Source organism: Battus philenor, unplaced genomic scaffold (assembly GCF_028537555.1).
Source record: "Battus philenor isolate CCGP_79_NKW_IND1 unplaced genomic scaffold, ilBatPhil1.0.hap1 SCAF_7, whole genome shotgun sequence".
NCBI classification, from domain to species: domain Eukaryota; kingdom Metazoa; phylum Arthropoda; class Insecta; order Lepidoptera; family Papilionidae; genus Battus; species Battus philenor.
Genome location: NW_027181737.1, coordinates 1,168,491 through 1,183,229, shown reverse-complemented (window position 1 = coordinate 1,183,229; position 14,739 = coordinate 1,168,491). Strand labels below are relative to the sequence as shown.

General features: G+C 32.7%; 1 protein-coding gene across 1 annotated transcript in view; it reads left to right on the top strand.

Moving 5' to 3' along the window:
* Positions 1 to 14,739, top strand: part of LOC137931130 (very long chain fatty acid elongase F-like) — a 31,912-nt gene that overhangs the window by 6,498 nt on the left and 10,675 nt on the right. The window contains exons 2-3 of the mRNA XM_068774529.1: positions 11,166 to 11,477; positions 13,241 to 13,318. Of these exons, the coding sequence (XP_068630630.1) occupies positions 11,253 to 11,477; positions 13,241 to 13,318 (303 nt within the window). The 5' untranslated portion in view covers positions 11,166 to 11,252. The remainder of the gene's footprint in view (positions 1 to 11,165; positions 11,478 to 13,240; positions 13,319 to 14,739) is intronic.

Genomic DNA, 14,739 nt, shown 5'->3' with positions numbered 1-14,739 from the left:
CTTTCAGCTGGTGCGGCTGAGGTCGAATCAGCCTCAAGCTGAACTTCCTAGTAGTGCGGTTGAGGCCTTTTCTGCCTCATGTTTCAATCATTTTTTTACAATATTGAGTCAATGCTTGGCAGACATAAAGAAAGCTATATTTGTCTTTGTCATACCTCATACGGTTGAATGTAAACAGCCGCCGCACTAGAGAGAAAACACGAGTTTTACGCGCCGCACCAGTGCAAAGTCTACCATGAGGCTGAATCGACCTCAAGCCGCAGTGAACGTGTTAAACAGTTCGTCTGAATTGGCAGTGGGTGAGGTACATCGCTTCTCCAATTGATGACTGTTGAGACCGAAAGGTTCTAGAGTGACGACCACAAGCCTGTAGGCGCAGCGTGGCTAGGTTCCCATTATATGAACCAACGACATATTAAACGTCGCGGTAAATCGCTGAATGCGGACAGGAAACGTCTGGTCATTGTCAATTGGTGGAGGTCTATGCCTTGTAGGCTTTAATTGACTGAAAAGAAGAAGATATACAGGCTGGTTGGTTAAAGTTATAAAGGTATAATGCAGTGAATTTCTAGCTGATTTGTCAGCAAAAATCATCAAAGCCAAACACCTATGTCCATTCCTGTATATATTGATCACTCCGAAATATTTTTACTTCGTTTATTTTTGACACAAGACAGTTAACTTTTGCTTTACCTCTGCATAGATATTTGATGGATACAGGCGTTACCTTGCGGAAGTCCATCCTAAGTAAGAAAAGGACCAATATTTAGCCACTTCCGCACATGCAGTGGTAGTCGTGCAACAAAGTGCACCGCCCGACAGCCCATTGATAAATGCACATACGGCAAACAATGCGAATTACACTACTGCCACCGCCAAATCAGAGTATTCACTCTGTGTTTGGCACTAACAGGTTACGTAAACCAACTCTGATGTCTTAGATATTGCGTATTACGTTAAAACTAACAGTGCTTTGTTTGTCGTTTCTTTGATTCGTTCTAAGTTCTCTATTGTTCCATATCAAGTTATTGTTTTAAATAATTGGCATCTAGTTTCAAAAACGACGCATATTTTATGTTTACGATTTATCATATAACATTATTTATATTACAAAGTACAAGCCACAAATTGCTTCATAAAATTATTAAATCTTATGTAACTGTTTTACAAGACAAATTTACATAATGTCTTTGAATTATAGTGTAATAAATAAAAGAAGTTTATTACAAAATTATTGTATCATAGTGTCTAAGTAAGAAAAGGACCAATATTTAGCCACACATTTAGTGGTGCACTCTGTACTGTAATGTGATTGTACTCTGTGTTTGGCACTAATCGGTGTAACATAACTCCTGAAGATGCCCCGTGGAGGGGTGAAACACGTGTTGAGTGATTTTCTTACTCTGTATAGACAGTAAACTATAATTAATTCTAATATTAGTAATCTGAATTTTGAAAACGCTTTTATTTTCTATTTTTAAAATCATTGACTTTCAGATATGTGCTATACATTAATGATACTTATAACCAATAATCATGTAACATAAAGATATAAAGAGATATATCCTATGATCGAGTCGAAGTGCGGCTCTTATTTGTTGTCTTCAAACTAAATGTTAATCAATGGAGTAATTTAACCCGAGGTTCTCTCATAGAAGACCCGGCGTATTCAATCCATGACAGAGTCCACTTAAATGAATTAAAGGCTTGTCAGTTCTTCAAACTGTTGAAGTATGGTCAGACTGCCACTCGCCGCCCTCATTGAGAAAATGGTTAGAGAGGCTTTAGGTAGGAACGGCAGCACAGTAAACCTCTCTGTAACTACGGCCACGTGTAACATCAAGGCCATTGGGGTAGAAAGATTCTCGTCTGACGACCATTTGTGGAACCGACAGTGTAGTTATGACATTGGCAGCGCAGATCCGGTCATTATTACCTATGTTTTACATACTTCATAGTTTAGTAAAGTTTTAATTAATAAGGATACTTGCTTGATAATATCAACATAGGTGTATATAATTAATTACCTTTATCATCCAAAATAACTAAAGTTTTTAATTTCCTGCGCGACTATACCAACCTCGGACTACACTACTTGATTTCTATAATGTACAAAACTAATAATCAACCAATATATGTATATATATATATATACTAGCTGATCCCGCAAACGTTGCTTTGCAAAAAAAATTGATATTTTAATTTACAAATAAAAAGTAAGGGTTGATCGTAGAGGAGTAAAAATTTATGGTTGTATGTATTCTTGTATGTTGTATCATAAAAAAATAAAAACAAAAAATTTCGTTAAAAAAATAAAAATTTTTTTTAAAGTGTGAACAACCTTTATCACTTAGGGGTATAGAAAATAGATAGTAGCCGATTCTCAGACCTACTGAATACGCATATTAAATTTGGTAAAAATCAGTCAAGCCGTTTCAGAGGAGTTCAAGTTCGAACACCGTGACACGAGAATTTTATATATTAGATATATATAATATATATATATATATATAAATGTTTGTCTGTATGTCCTTTATACAATCTTAAATTATGATTTTGATCATGTGATGATCTTTAGCAAAATTATTGTGCCTGAGGCCACGAAGGATACTAAGTAAGTATGAATAATTTTCAAAAGATGGCGTCACTGTCATCTATTTTAGTTGTAGATGTAACATGCACAGGGCCAAGATGAATAACATAGAAAGCGATTTCATTAGATTTGATGCTTTCAGTGATATATTTAAATGCTTAAATATATTGTAGACCAATAGTTTTTTGCTCTTTAATATAATGAAAATAAAAATCTCGACTAAAATTAATTTAACATGGATTGTTCGTATTTTATTATAGTTAAAAAATTATTTAGTTCATTTTCAGTCTTTTTTTTCATTCAATAGACCTTTTATCGAAATCACAAGACATCCTCTGATATAAAATATCTTATATATAGGGGAAAATTATTTTTGTTAATCAGTGCAACCAACGCAAGCTTGTACATTTTTTCCGGATTTTTTTTTTCCACATAACTTATTGAATGTATTCCTCGAGGTTGCTAAAATTAGTTTTTAATTCAGAGCTTAGCTCAGGAAAGCGCAAACTAGAGGACAATATCTACGGTAAAAAGATATTCTGAAACGCAACGTAGCATCCTGTGGAATATCTTGCGATTCTTTTGAGGATCTTGTTACTTAGTGACGGGAGTGGCGAAATGCTGTCAAAACTGGTACTAATAATTTTGGGCGCACGCGCATTCAACATCTTGACGCCAGATTCTGAAAACTCGACCCAATCTCTCCTATAACATATATAATGATAGCAGTTAGTAGCAGATAGTAGTTTCACTATGCTACTTGTGACCGAATCTTTAAAACTTAATTCGGTTTTACGAGTTACATTTGCTCTCACGAACGTCGAACAAATTATGAATAAAAGTGTTTCGCCGTCGACGGATATGTCTGGCAGGACATCATTATCATCAATAAATAGACATTAACTTATCTTTTCGTTATTTACTAAATCTATAATGTTATTTACAACTTTCATTAACCTTTAATATATGAAATTATTGTAAACTTATATTGTTTTGCTGATGTGCGTATTTAGAAAAACTAAATAAACTTAGAATCTGATTCTTATATTGTCCCCTCGGCTCTGATGCCGAGGTTAAGATTGGAAAGAGCGTAGAAGAAGGTTCAACATTTCTACAGTTTTGCAAATGGCGCAGTTTTCAATAAACAATAACAATATTCGGAACTAGGTCCAAATAAATAAAGATTTGATAAAGAGACGGTTAGGTATCCCAAGAAATAGGAAGTATATCTTATTTCTTAGAAGGTTCTAGAATGCAAAACAAATGTTAAAGAAGCTTAGAAGCATGCTTCTGTTAAAATATGAATGTAAATATTAAAATAAAATTATGAAATTTAAAAAAAATGAGTCAAAAACTGTGATAATATACAAACAGATAACAAATAAAAACTGTGACCTTAGAATGTAAACGAGAGAAGAAAGGAGACGCATGGAAGAAGATATGAAAGAGAGGAAAGATAGATTTTTAGAAGTATAAAAGGATAGTACAAAAGAAAATGGAAAGGAAGAAAATAATTAAACATGAAAACTTATTTACCCGAATCCATAACGTCGCTTCTCCAAACATGACAGGTGGAAAGATAGGTCCCCAAAAGGGGGAGGGGGCATAAAATAGTCACCAGTACTAAGCTAAATAATATTATTAATACTTAAAATTATAAATTTTATAGATATCGTTTATTGTTGCAGATGATCTGCAGACATGGTCTCCTTTAGAGACACTGATTTCAGCGGCTATAGTGATCGTATTATACCTCCTGATAGTTTTGAAAATATTACCTGCGTACATGAAAAACAGACAACCGTACAAACTAAAAGGATTGCTGTTAATATATAACTCATTTCAAGTTATTTATTCAGCATACCTTGTTATTATAGTAAGTTAAAGTTTATTATTTTTAATTCTCAATGTTTATCATATTTAAGTTTTTTTCCACTTTGGATTATGTATAATCAAGTAATTAGTGGTAGTGGTCTAAGATTTGCGATCATATGTCGCAGGTTTGAGGTCTACTCGATCTATTTGGTATTAGGAAAGCCTATAATGAAATAGAATATGTATATTTATATGGATATTATTAAATGATTTACAAATAGAATATTTGAGTAATTTTGATATTAATCTAAATAAACGGTTATATAAGTACTTGTGGAACATAATGATTTTATCTATCATTAACATTTGCAATATAAATCATATTTAAAACTATAAAAATTATAAAATTTACATCAAATTCGCGTCATGTTTGCGAAACGTGACTCACGCTGGCTAAAGGCACGTTCATAATAACATCTATTTATTTTTTTAGTATACGAATTATATGATAAAAAATGGCTTATTCCCTTTCGGATGTCCAACGGGAAAACTTCTTAAACAGGTTAGTTGAATTTTTTTATTGGTTTATGTATACAGGGTGATTATATATGTGTATAGATCATTTCTCAGCAATTTTCAATCATCAGTATAAACTGATCACCCTTAAATATGTTATAATACAACAACTTCTGCGAGTACAAAAATGGCTGAGATAGATAGTAAACAATAAATAACTTTAAAACGCTTTGTCTTATCATATTTTCATAATTTTATCTATTATATCTCAAACCATTGATTTAGATAGTGTAACATACTAATGTATTCTGCTTATTTACAGTGAATTAATATATACATTTTAAAGAAATTGTATCTCGAAATTTTAACGAATTTCGACATACAAATTGTAGTACTTATTTTTCATTAAAAAAATGTTCATAAAAAATAAATAAGGCCAAAATTTTCTGTATTCTTTCGTTAGCCTCTGCTAGACTTAACGTTTTTTAAAATATTTTAATAAAATTTGTATTACTTTATAATACTTCTCGAAATTTTAAATATATGAAATTGAAATGTTACATACATTGTGTTTTTTGGTAAAGCTTAACATTTTTTAATTTAGTTGATTTTAACAGTAAAATTTATGTATAATATTATGATATAAAATTAATTTAAAAAATTACATCTTGAAATTTCTTAATTATATACAACAAAATATAAATTTATGTTGTTTCACGCAAACATCAGATACAGCTTCAACTATTCCTAATAATGTTGACAACCCTACGCCTTATATCAGAAAGGATCCTAAATTCATTAAACTGGACATTTCTTAGAAAACTATTAAAACTGAGCGAATGGTAGTTCGGTTCGAACTTCACTCCTTTGGTAGTCCAAGCGTTGAAAATTGATATTATCTTTTTTACATCTTTTAACGCATAAGTGACCTAAAATTTATTTTCTATTTTTACCTTTAAACAATAAATAGAACGATCAATCTGGAATATATTACATCAATTTGTTTTAACTTTGTAACACATTAGGCATTTTATTTTAAGGTATATATAATCTATTGATACAGGCCATTCTATTGATACATATATGAACTAATAAAAATTTCTGATATTAAACTATATGCTATGCACTATGTACTATGCACTCTATTTCATGCACTATGTACTATGCACTATGCACTCTGTACCATGCACTCTGTACTATGCACTATGTACTATGCACTCTGTACCATGCACTATGTACCATGCACTATGTACTATGCACTCTATTCCATGCACTATGTACTATACACTATGCACTATGCACTATGTACCATGCACTATGTACTATGCACTCTATTCCATGCACTATGTACTATGCACTATGCACTCTGTACCATGCACTCTGTACCATGCACTATGTACTATGCACTATGTACTATACACTATGCACTATGCACTATGTACCATGCACTATGCACTCTATTCCATGCACTATGTACTATGCACTATGTACTATACACTATGCACTATGTGCTATGCACTATGTACCATACACTATGTACTATGCACTCTATTCCATGCACTATGTATTATGCACTGTGCACTATGTACTAGGCACTATATACTATGCACTATGCACTATGTACTATGCACTATGTACTATACACTATGCACTATGCACTATGTACTATGCACTATGTACTATGCACTATGTACTATACACTATGCACTATGTACCATGCACTATGTACTATGCACTCTATTCCATGCACTATGTATTATGCACTGTGCACTATGCACTAGGCACTATATACTATGCACTATGCACTATGTACTATGCACTATGTACTATACACTATGCACTATGCACTATGTACCATGCACTATGTACTATGCACTCTATTCCATGCACTATGTATTATGCACTGTGCACTATGTACTAGGCACTATATACTATGCACTATGCACTATGTACTATGTACTATATATCCTTATGTAACTTTATGTAAACTTTTGATAAAAAAAAATATCACCAACATTTCAGGTCACAAGAAACATTTTCCCTTATTTCCTCGCGAAACAAATAGATCTATTGGACACGGTGTTCTTCGTCTTAAGAAAAAAGGATAATCAAGTCACTTTCCTTCATGTCTATCACCATAGCATTATGGTGACATGGGGCTGGTTATACTATATGTATCATCCTTCTGATCACTTCGTGTTTATTGGAATGTTGAACAGTTTGGTTCATACCATTATGTATACGTACTACGGGCTGTCGACATTGGGATCACGCTTCGAGAAGTATCTATGGTGGAAGAAATATTTGACTATGGTTCAACTTGTAAGTTATCTGTGATTAAAAATTATCAATGATTCTTATCATATATGTATAATAAAAGTGAGAACAATAGGTAATTTAAGAGAACATAATAACCAAAGTAGTGTGACAACGCTTTTGTGGTCAACTGGAAATGGTTCTAAGATACACTCCTGTAAAAAATCCCTGAATTATGATGAGATAATTTTGAAAGTACTTGTAGAAAATATATCGCAATGTTTTCTTGAAGTTATAATAAAACTAGAAAGAGAAGCTCTAGGAGCTTTAAGTTGAATGATCCAATTATAGATATATAGTTCGATTCTAGTTTAAAATAAAATGGGATCTTGGCAATGTTTTCTTGGAAATTTATTAAAAAATATTGAAACGTGTAATATAAAACACAGAACAAAACACAGTTTAGAATCAAGAAGATCAGATTTACAGACTTCACTTTTTTGTTTTTTCTCTGATGATGTTAGTGCTGTTAGCCCTAAGGCTTTAGGCCATCGGTACTGAGTTCACGGTGCGGAAGGGTCCGTGAACTAGTTTGAAAACTTCACAACAATATTAGGTGATACGGGAAATTTTATAAGCATTTGACCCCTGCATTTTGCTATGGGTATGGAAACAATTACATGTATGTTTTATAGGAGAAATTTGAACAATTGGAAGAATCAATAGATCTAGAATAACACACATTTAATGCATGTAATTATCATTAATATTTCAGCCTGATGCCCACTGTAAGGTATAGGTTCCTCCGCTGTCCGCATTCAGCGATTTCCCTCGACCTTTACTATGAGTTTAGTACGAAATACTAAATGAGTATTAATAGACAATGGTCATATGAAATTTCTTTCGTTTTACATTGTTCTCAGCGTGAATTTCATTGAATAGTAAAACCTTCATTAATAACATTTGTATCATTGTCAAAATTAAACCTCCTAATCATCTGAGGGTGCTGTAAAATAACATTATAAGGTACTTCTATCAACGTAGGATTATCTGGCGTTAGTTTTAAATCTACGGAAGTGACTTCTGTTACGTTTTGTTTCAGGTGCAATTTGTCTTGGTACTCCTCAATTTGTATTATCAACAAAAGTGGACGCCGTGCCCTATATCCTCCTACTTCAACTACTTCTGTTTCTTCAGCATCACCTCCTTCTTCGTTCTATTCATGAACTTCTATTTAAAGAGTTATGTCAAACGAAACAAAATCAAAATGGGAAACGGATTCAATAATCATAAAATTAATAATGGTTATGATGTAAAAGCAACGTGATAATGTATTAGTTATATTTATAATTATGTATATTATAACGAATATAAATGAAAAAATAAATAGATAAAATTTAATTTGAAATTACATTTATTCCGTTTCCGATCTCTCATAAAAGTAGAAGAAATGTGTTCTCAATTAAGTCGACGGTATTTGAACTAAATCTCAAGTCTTTTGGACTGATGTCAAAAGGTGTAAGAAAATTCTATGAGAAAACTGGTATCATAGGATAAGAATCCTTAAGGTATTTGACATCTACTCTTCAACATTGGTGCATTTAATACCGACGTATCGCACCGATTTATCATACCCAACAGTAGTAATGTTAAAAATCCATTAAACACATTGTGATTGGGGATGGAGATTGGTTTATTAAGCAGTGGTACATACAGAACAATTAACAGATTGATCTTTTTAAGTAGCCTACTACAGAATATGATTATTGTTCATTTCCGATGTGAGAGTGTCTACCTTGGCGTTCAAAGGGGAAGTCAGTGAGGATGAATCCCTAATGTCTAAGGCAGATCTAAGCAGTAGAAATATCACGTTATTGTAAGTGATCAAGTCAATGAAGCCTCGATAAAAGATAAGTGATTGTGAAAAGAAACGTAGAAGAACAAACGCAATGTTTATGCCTATGCATCTACGTTTTCACATACAACCTCATGTAAAACTGTGATCAAAAAGTAAGATGAATTTGTAAATAAAATCTAAATTCCTTATTTATTCTTCCAAATCAATTTCATCCCCTTCAAAGTTATCGCCGTCCGACAAGACGCATTTTTGCCAACGCTTTTTCCAGTCCTGGAAATAGATGAAGTAGACTTTTTCTGGTAAAGCCTTCAAGATCTTCTTCGATTCGGTTTTTATCTCTTCAATGGTGTCAAAACGGCGTACGCGCAACAGTCTTTTGAGTTTGCTGAATAGCCAGAAGTCGCTCGGAGCTAAATCAGGTGAATACTGTGGCTGATAAACGATGTGAGATGAGTTTTTGGCTTTATTGCCAAAAAAATTAAGGCAATTTCAAGTCTTGACGCGTCTGAAGCACAAAACATCCTTCGAAATGGTTTCAGCTGAGCTAAATGATATCCTTTTAACAAACAAACACTTAGCAAATGTTATGAACAATTCTAGTAACTTAGGCAAAAAATTTTACCTTCCATTCTGCCCGGGAAATTTAAATGACAATTTCACCTTACTTTTTGATCACAGAGTAAAACTGAACTTGTTATTGAAATTCTCTTTAGCAACCTCCTTGATGATATTATTAACCTCTTTGGTATAACTTAGTTAAAGAATGAAAATTCTAGAAAAAAACAATTTTAAATTCAGAATGACGTTGTCATTAATAGTAAGACTTTGACAAAATGCATTCGTTATATTTTAATACAAGTATTTTAAATCGGTTTTATTGAAAATAAGTAATGAATACGGAGTCATCGGATGTGAGACAAGATTTTGATTTAAAAAAATAATAAATATTTTATAAAAAGTCTATCATGGTGAACGCATCCTTATGTTATGTTTACTACTATAAGCTCGTGCTTCGGTCGTTTAAGAACAATTAATAAACATTCGTGCGACGGTGCTCGCACTTCTAGTTATTTATTTATGTATTTAAATATTTACTATAATTAATTATGGCTTTCGTCCAATATGTAAAAAATTAAAGGTAAGATTTTTTTTTTCATTTACGAAGATATAAGATTTTTATCTCTCGATTCATCTTCATCATACGTTATTGATACATTAAGCCTGGAGAGAATATTTTTGATAGCTAATATATATGTTGTATAGAAGATTGACACCTGTAGATAGTAGAAATCCTAAAGTACCTAATACAGGATGATTAAATGTAGATGTGAAAAGCTTTAAAGTATTTACATCTATTTACAATTACCCTGTTTAAAGTAGAGATCAGTGTAGGTTCTATTAATTTTTTTTCTTTTGTAATGTAACAGACTAATAATTTCTAGCAGTATAAAGTCTACAAGGACAACTTCCTTAACAAGATTTCTGTCCACCTTCCCAGCAGTTATCACTTCTGCGCGTTATGTGGCCTGTTCAATTCCAATTTAAATTGCTAATTCATTGGGCTATGTCGGTTACATTCGTTCATCTACGAATCTCTTTCTTCCCGATTCGATCTCTAAGAAGAATCCCGAATAATCCTCTCCGAAGCTCCTAGATTTACCGGGATCTTGTCAATTAGCTCAAGAGTAAGAGACATGAATCAGATGGTAATATAAAAGCAAGAAAGGTGATGTATAGAAGATTAGTAAGCCAGAAGAATGTGAGATATTGTGAAGAAAAATAGAAGAATGTATGACTGAGATGGTGACGGAAAAAAGGAGGAGAGTACATGAATAAAAAAAATAGATGTGCAAAAATATTGAATTGTAAAACACTATGAACTAGAAGTCCCTAATAACGGGGGCCATAAAAAAGAGTGGGAGACCACGTTCCATGTGGAGATTTATATGAATAATTCTGAATTAATGGTAGGTACTTGTTCAGACTGCAGACATATTTTGGCAGCGGTTTTTTAAATTGAAAATGTTACAAAACGTCTAAAATTTTTTATTTCATTGCACTAATTGTCCAGTGAAATTTTCCGTCTGATTGAATTGATGAAATATATTAATTTTTTTTTGATTTCAGAGTTGTGATCACAGGCGATTTTCGGAGCCAGGGTTGTCTACCAAAATTGGTGATGAAAAATTTATAACGTAGAAACTTATTTTGGAAATGATAAATATGAACGGCGTGGTGAATAAGATCCCGGGTCTGAGTAACCCGTGGACTTTTATGGAAACGATAGCTGTGTCCGGGTGTATCGTGATCGCTTACCTGCTGGTGGTATTGATTGTAATACCACGTTACATGAAAAACCGAATGCCGTTTCAGTTGAAGCAAATTTTGTTATTCTACAACGTTTTTCAAGTGTTGCTGTCTATGTACAATGTGTATTTGGTAAGTGAATATCCTTTTTCTATTTTTTTAATTTTATGCTTCAAAATTAAAAATATTAATATTTATATATACATATTTTTTTAACAAGTACCAATAATAAACACATTGAAATACATAATTGTTATTGTAACAATAAAATAAACATTGTAAGGCTTATTTGTGCTGCATTAAGGCCAGTTGTTAAATAATAAAGTTAGCATAATTAACATTAAAGTATGCATATATATATATATATATATATATATATGCATATATATGTATATATATATATATATATATGTGTGTGTGTGTGTGTGTGTGTGTGTGTGTGTGTATGTATAATATGGTTGTGAATACGATTTTTCTTTTATTTATGCTTGATGCTTACATACTAAACTTTCTGTGTGTGCTGACAAAATTTTGTTATGTATATATATACAAACACATATATATATATATATATATATATATATATTTATACATATATATATATTATATATATGTGTGTATATATTTTAACACAGTATTATACAATTACTTATATATGTACACATTATATAATACATAGCATAAACGGACAACATAATTTATTATCAACTAGACGATTATATTGCGACAGTAGACAATATGAAATACTTAAGGCAATAATTGTTCCCTAAAGTAATATATATCTATGGGAGGAGTGGTAGAGTACGCTATTGTCCATCCTCTGAAAACTTATGAGTAGTGGCAATATAAATTGAATTCACAAAGTGTATGATAAGATTGTTCTCCTGGAATCGAACCCACGACTTGTGATCGCAAAACTCGGTCTTCTACCGCCAGGCTCAATTAAGAATATAATTAGTAATATGTTATTTTTTAATAAATATGATATATGTGAATAATTTAATAATATAAGAATCTAAAATTAAAGGGACAGCTTTTGCCTCCGTACCCATAAACTATAAATCTTTTTTATAAGCTTTGAAGTGGTTGTTATAGGACTGACATATCTACCCATGTGGGATTAAAAATTGATTTCTCTGTAGAATTTTGTAGTTCAATAGGTTGGACAGCGTATTGTTAGTTTGGTATCTAATCTAACTAACCCGGTAAAGTAAGAAAAGGACCAATATCTAGCCAATTCCGCACATGCAGTGGTAGTCGTGCAACAAAGTGCACCGCCCGCCAGCCCGCTGATAGATGCGCATGCGGCAAACAATGCGAATTACACAACAACCACCGTTAAATTACTCAACACGTGTTTCACCTCTCCACGGGATATCTTCAGGAGTTATGTTACACCGATTAGTGCCGAACAGAGCTCTAAGAGCACGAATACCACTGCATATGCGGAAGTGGCTAAATATTGGTTCTTTTCTTGCTCTTCTTCAGCAAAATAACGTCTGATTCTATTAAATATTTAACCTAGATTTGAAAAATTATTATCTTCATCATTTTAATCACCCCAGCGGATGTCCACTACTAGATGAAGGTCTCCCATTTACATTTCCAAATGGAAGCAACATCCAGCGTCTTCTGATAACTTTAAGTTAGTCGTCTGTTTACTACAGGACATTCTCCAGTCTCCACGACTCCATGGGCCTATATACTTCGTCTCTCGAACCTGTAGGGATATTTTTGAAAAGATTTCCTCAGTTACGATATGATTTCGAAGATAAATCCGGAGATTAGCTCTCTACGCACTTTAAGTGACTTGGACCATCGAGACCCTAAGTAAGATGACGTTTCAATAAAACTTTAAAACATGCAATGACTTGATATTACTGATTTTGTTGCAGTTTCTCGCCCACGCATCTAATTATAGTCTGCTCCCGAGCAAATGTTGGAAGGATAACAGTGCGGGCTTGACGAAATCGGTTAGTATATTATATATAAGTGTATATAAAGCCTTATTAATGGAGTTATATAATTTTGAAAGTTATTTTTTATAAGCGGTGGTTGGTTATAGATGTAAAAGGCTTAACGGGAAACTCATTTGTCAGCAATCACGTTGTAAAACGTAATCAATCTTAAAAATGACACGTAATTTTTTGAACAGTACAAAGGTCATAAAGTAAACAATATTTAAATTTGCTAAAGAATCATTTGATATTTATAAATGCTTTTACATAATCATTACGCTATTTATTATTTATAAAATCATTAATATTCAGAAGGTTTGTACTTTTAAAACTTTAACAAATGTATACAGGTCGTACATGAGATAATACTGTCAATCAAAAAGGAAGGAGAATTTATTTAAAAGTGTGGATTCTTTATTTATTTTTCTAAACCAATTTTATCTCCTCCTAAGGAATAGTCTTTTTCTAGTATAGCCTTCATGATCTTCTTTTCGGTTTTTATCTCCTCGATCTTATCAAAACGGCGTTCCAATGGCCTTTTGAATTACCTGAATAGCCAAAAGTCACAATTATACATAGTATTACTAGGTGATCCAGTAACGTTGTTTTCTAAAAAAAATTTTTTTTCATTAAGAAATAAAAAATAAGGGTTGATCGTAGAGGGGTGAAAATTAGGTTTGTGTATTTTTGTATGCTGTATCATAAAAAATAAAAAAATTAGGGGTTGACCGCCCTTAACATTTAGGGGGATGAAAAATAGATGTTGTCCGCTTCTCCACCCTGGCCGATATGCACGCTAAGATTCACGAAAATCGGTCGAGTTATTTCGAAGGAGTTTAATCACGCACATCGTGACACGAGAATTTCATATGGCATTAAGTGCCAGGTGCGATGTTGATTTTGCCGAGAAGTACTTGACGAGAAATCGGATTGTTACACTTTTTAGAACAACGTCGAACTACCTGGAATAAAAAAATTCTATCCAAATAAAATCAAAATCAATTGAAGGAACCTTCTAGAGCTTATTACGTTGCAGGTTCGTTACCATTTGTGTCAAAGTCATTCTGGTAATGTTCTCCTATCTCACGAATGTGCAGTTCTTATAACAAAACACTTGAACAATTGTCTGCCGTTAATATTTTCCGAGGCTCTTTTTTAACATTATATAAAGGAATAGGCGTTTATCTTCCATCCCCCCTGTTGGAAAATGTAGATGAAGACGAAAGTGGTACACGCCTATCCAAAAGAAACCTGTTCACTACTCTTAAAGGCTCCAGAGTTCAACTCATCAGGAAAAATAGACCCAGGCAGGTCCTTCCACTTCTTGGCGACTCTCAGCAAAAACGAGTTGTCAAAACCGTTTAGTACATCTTTTGGGCATATCAAAAACGTATGGATGAAACTTTTGTCTGCGCCTATTAGTCCGATAAAGGAAT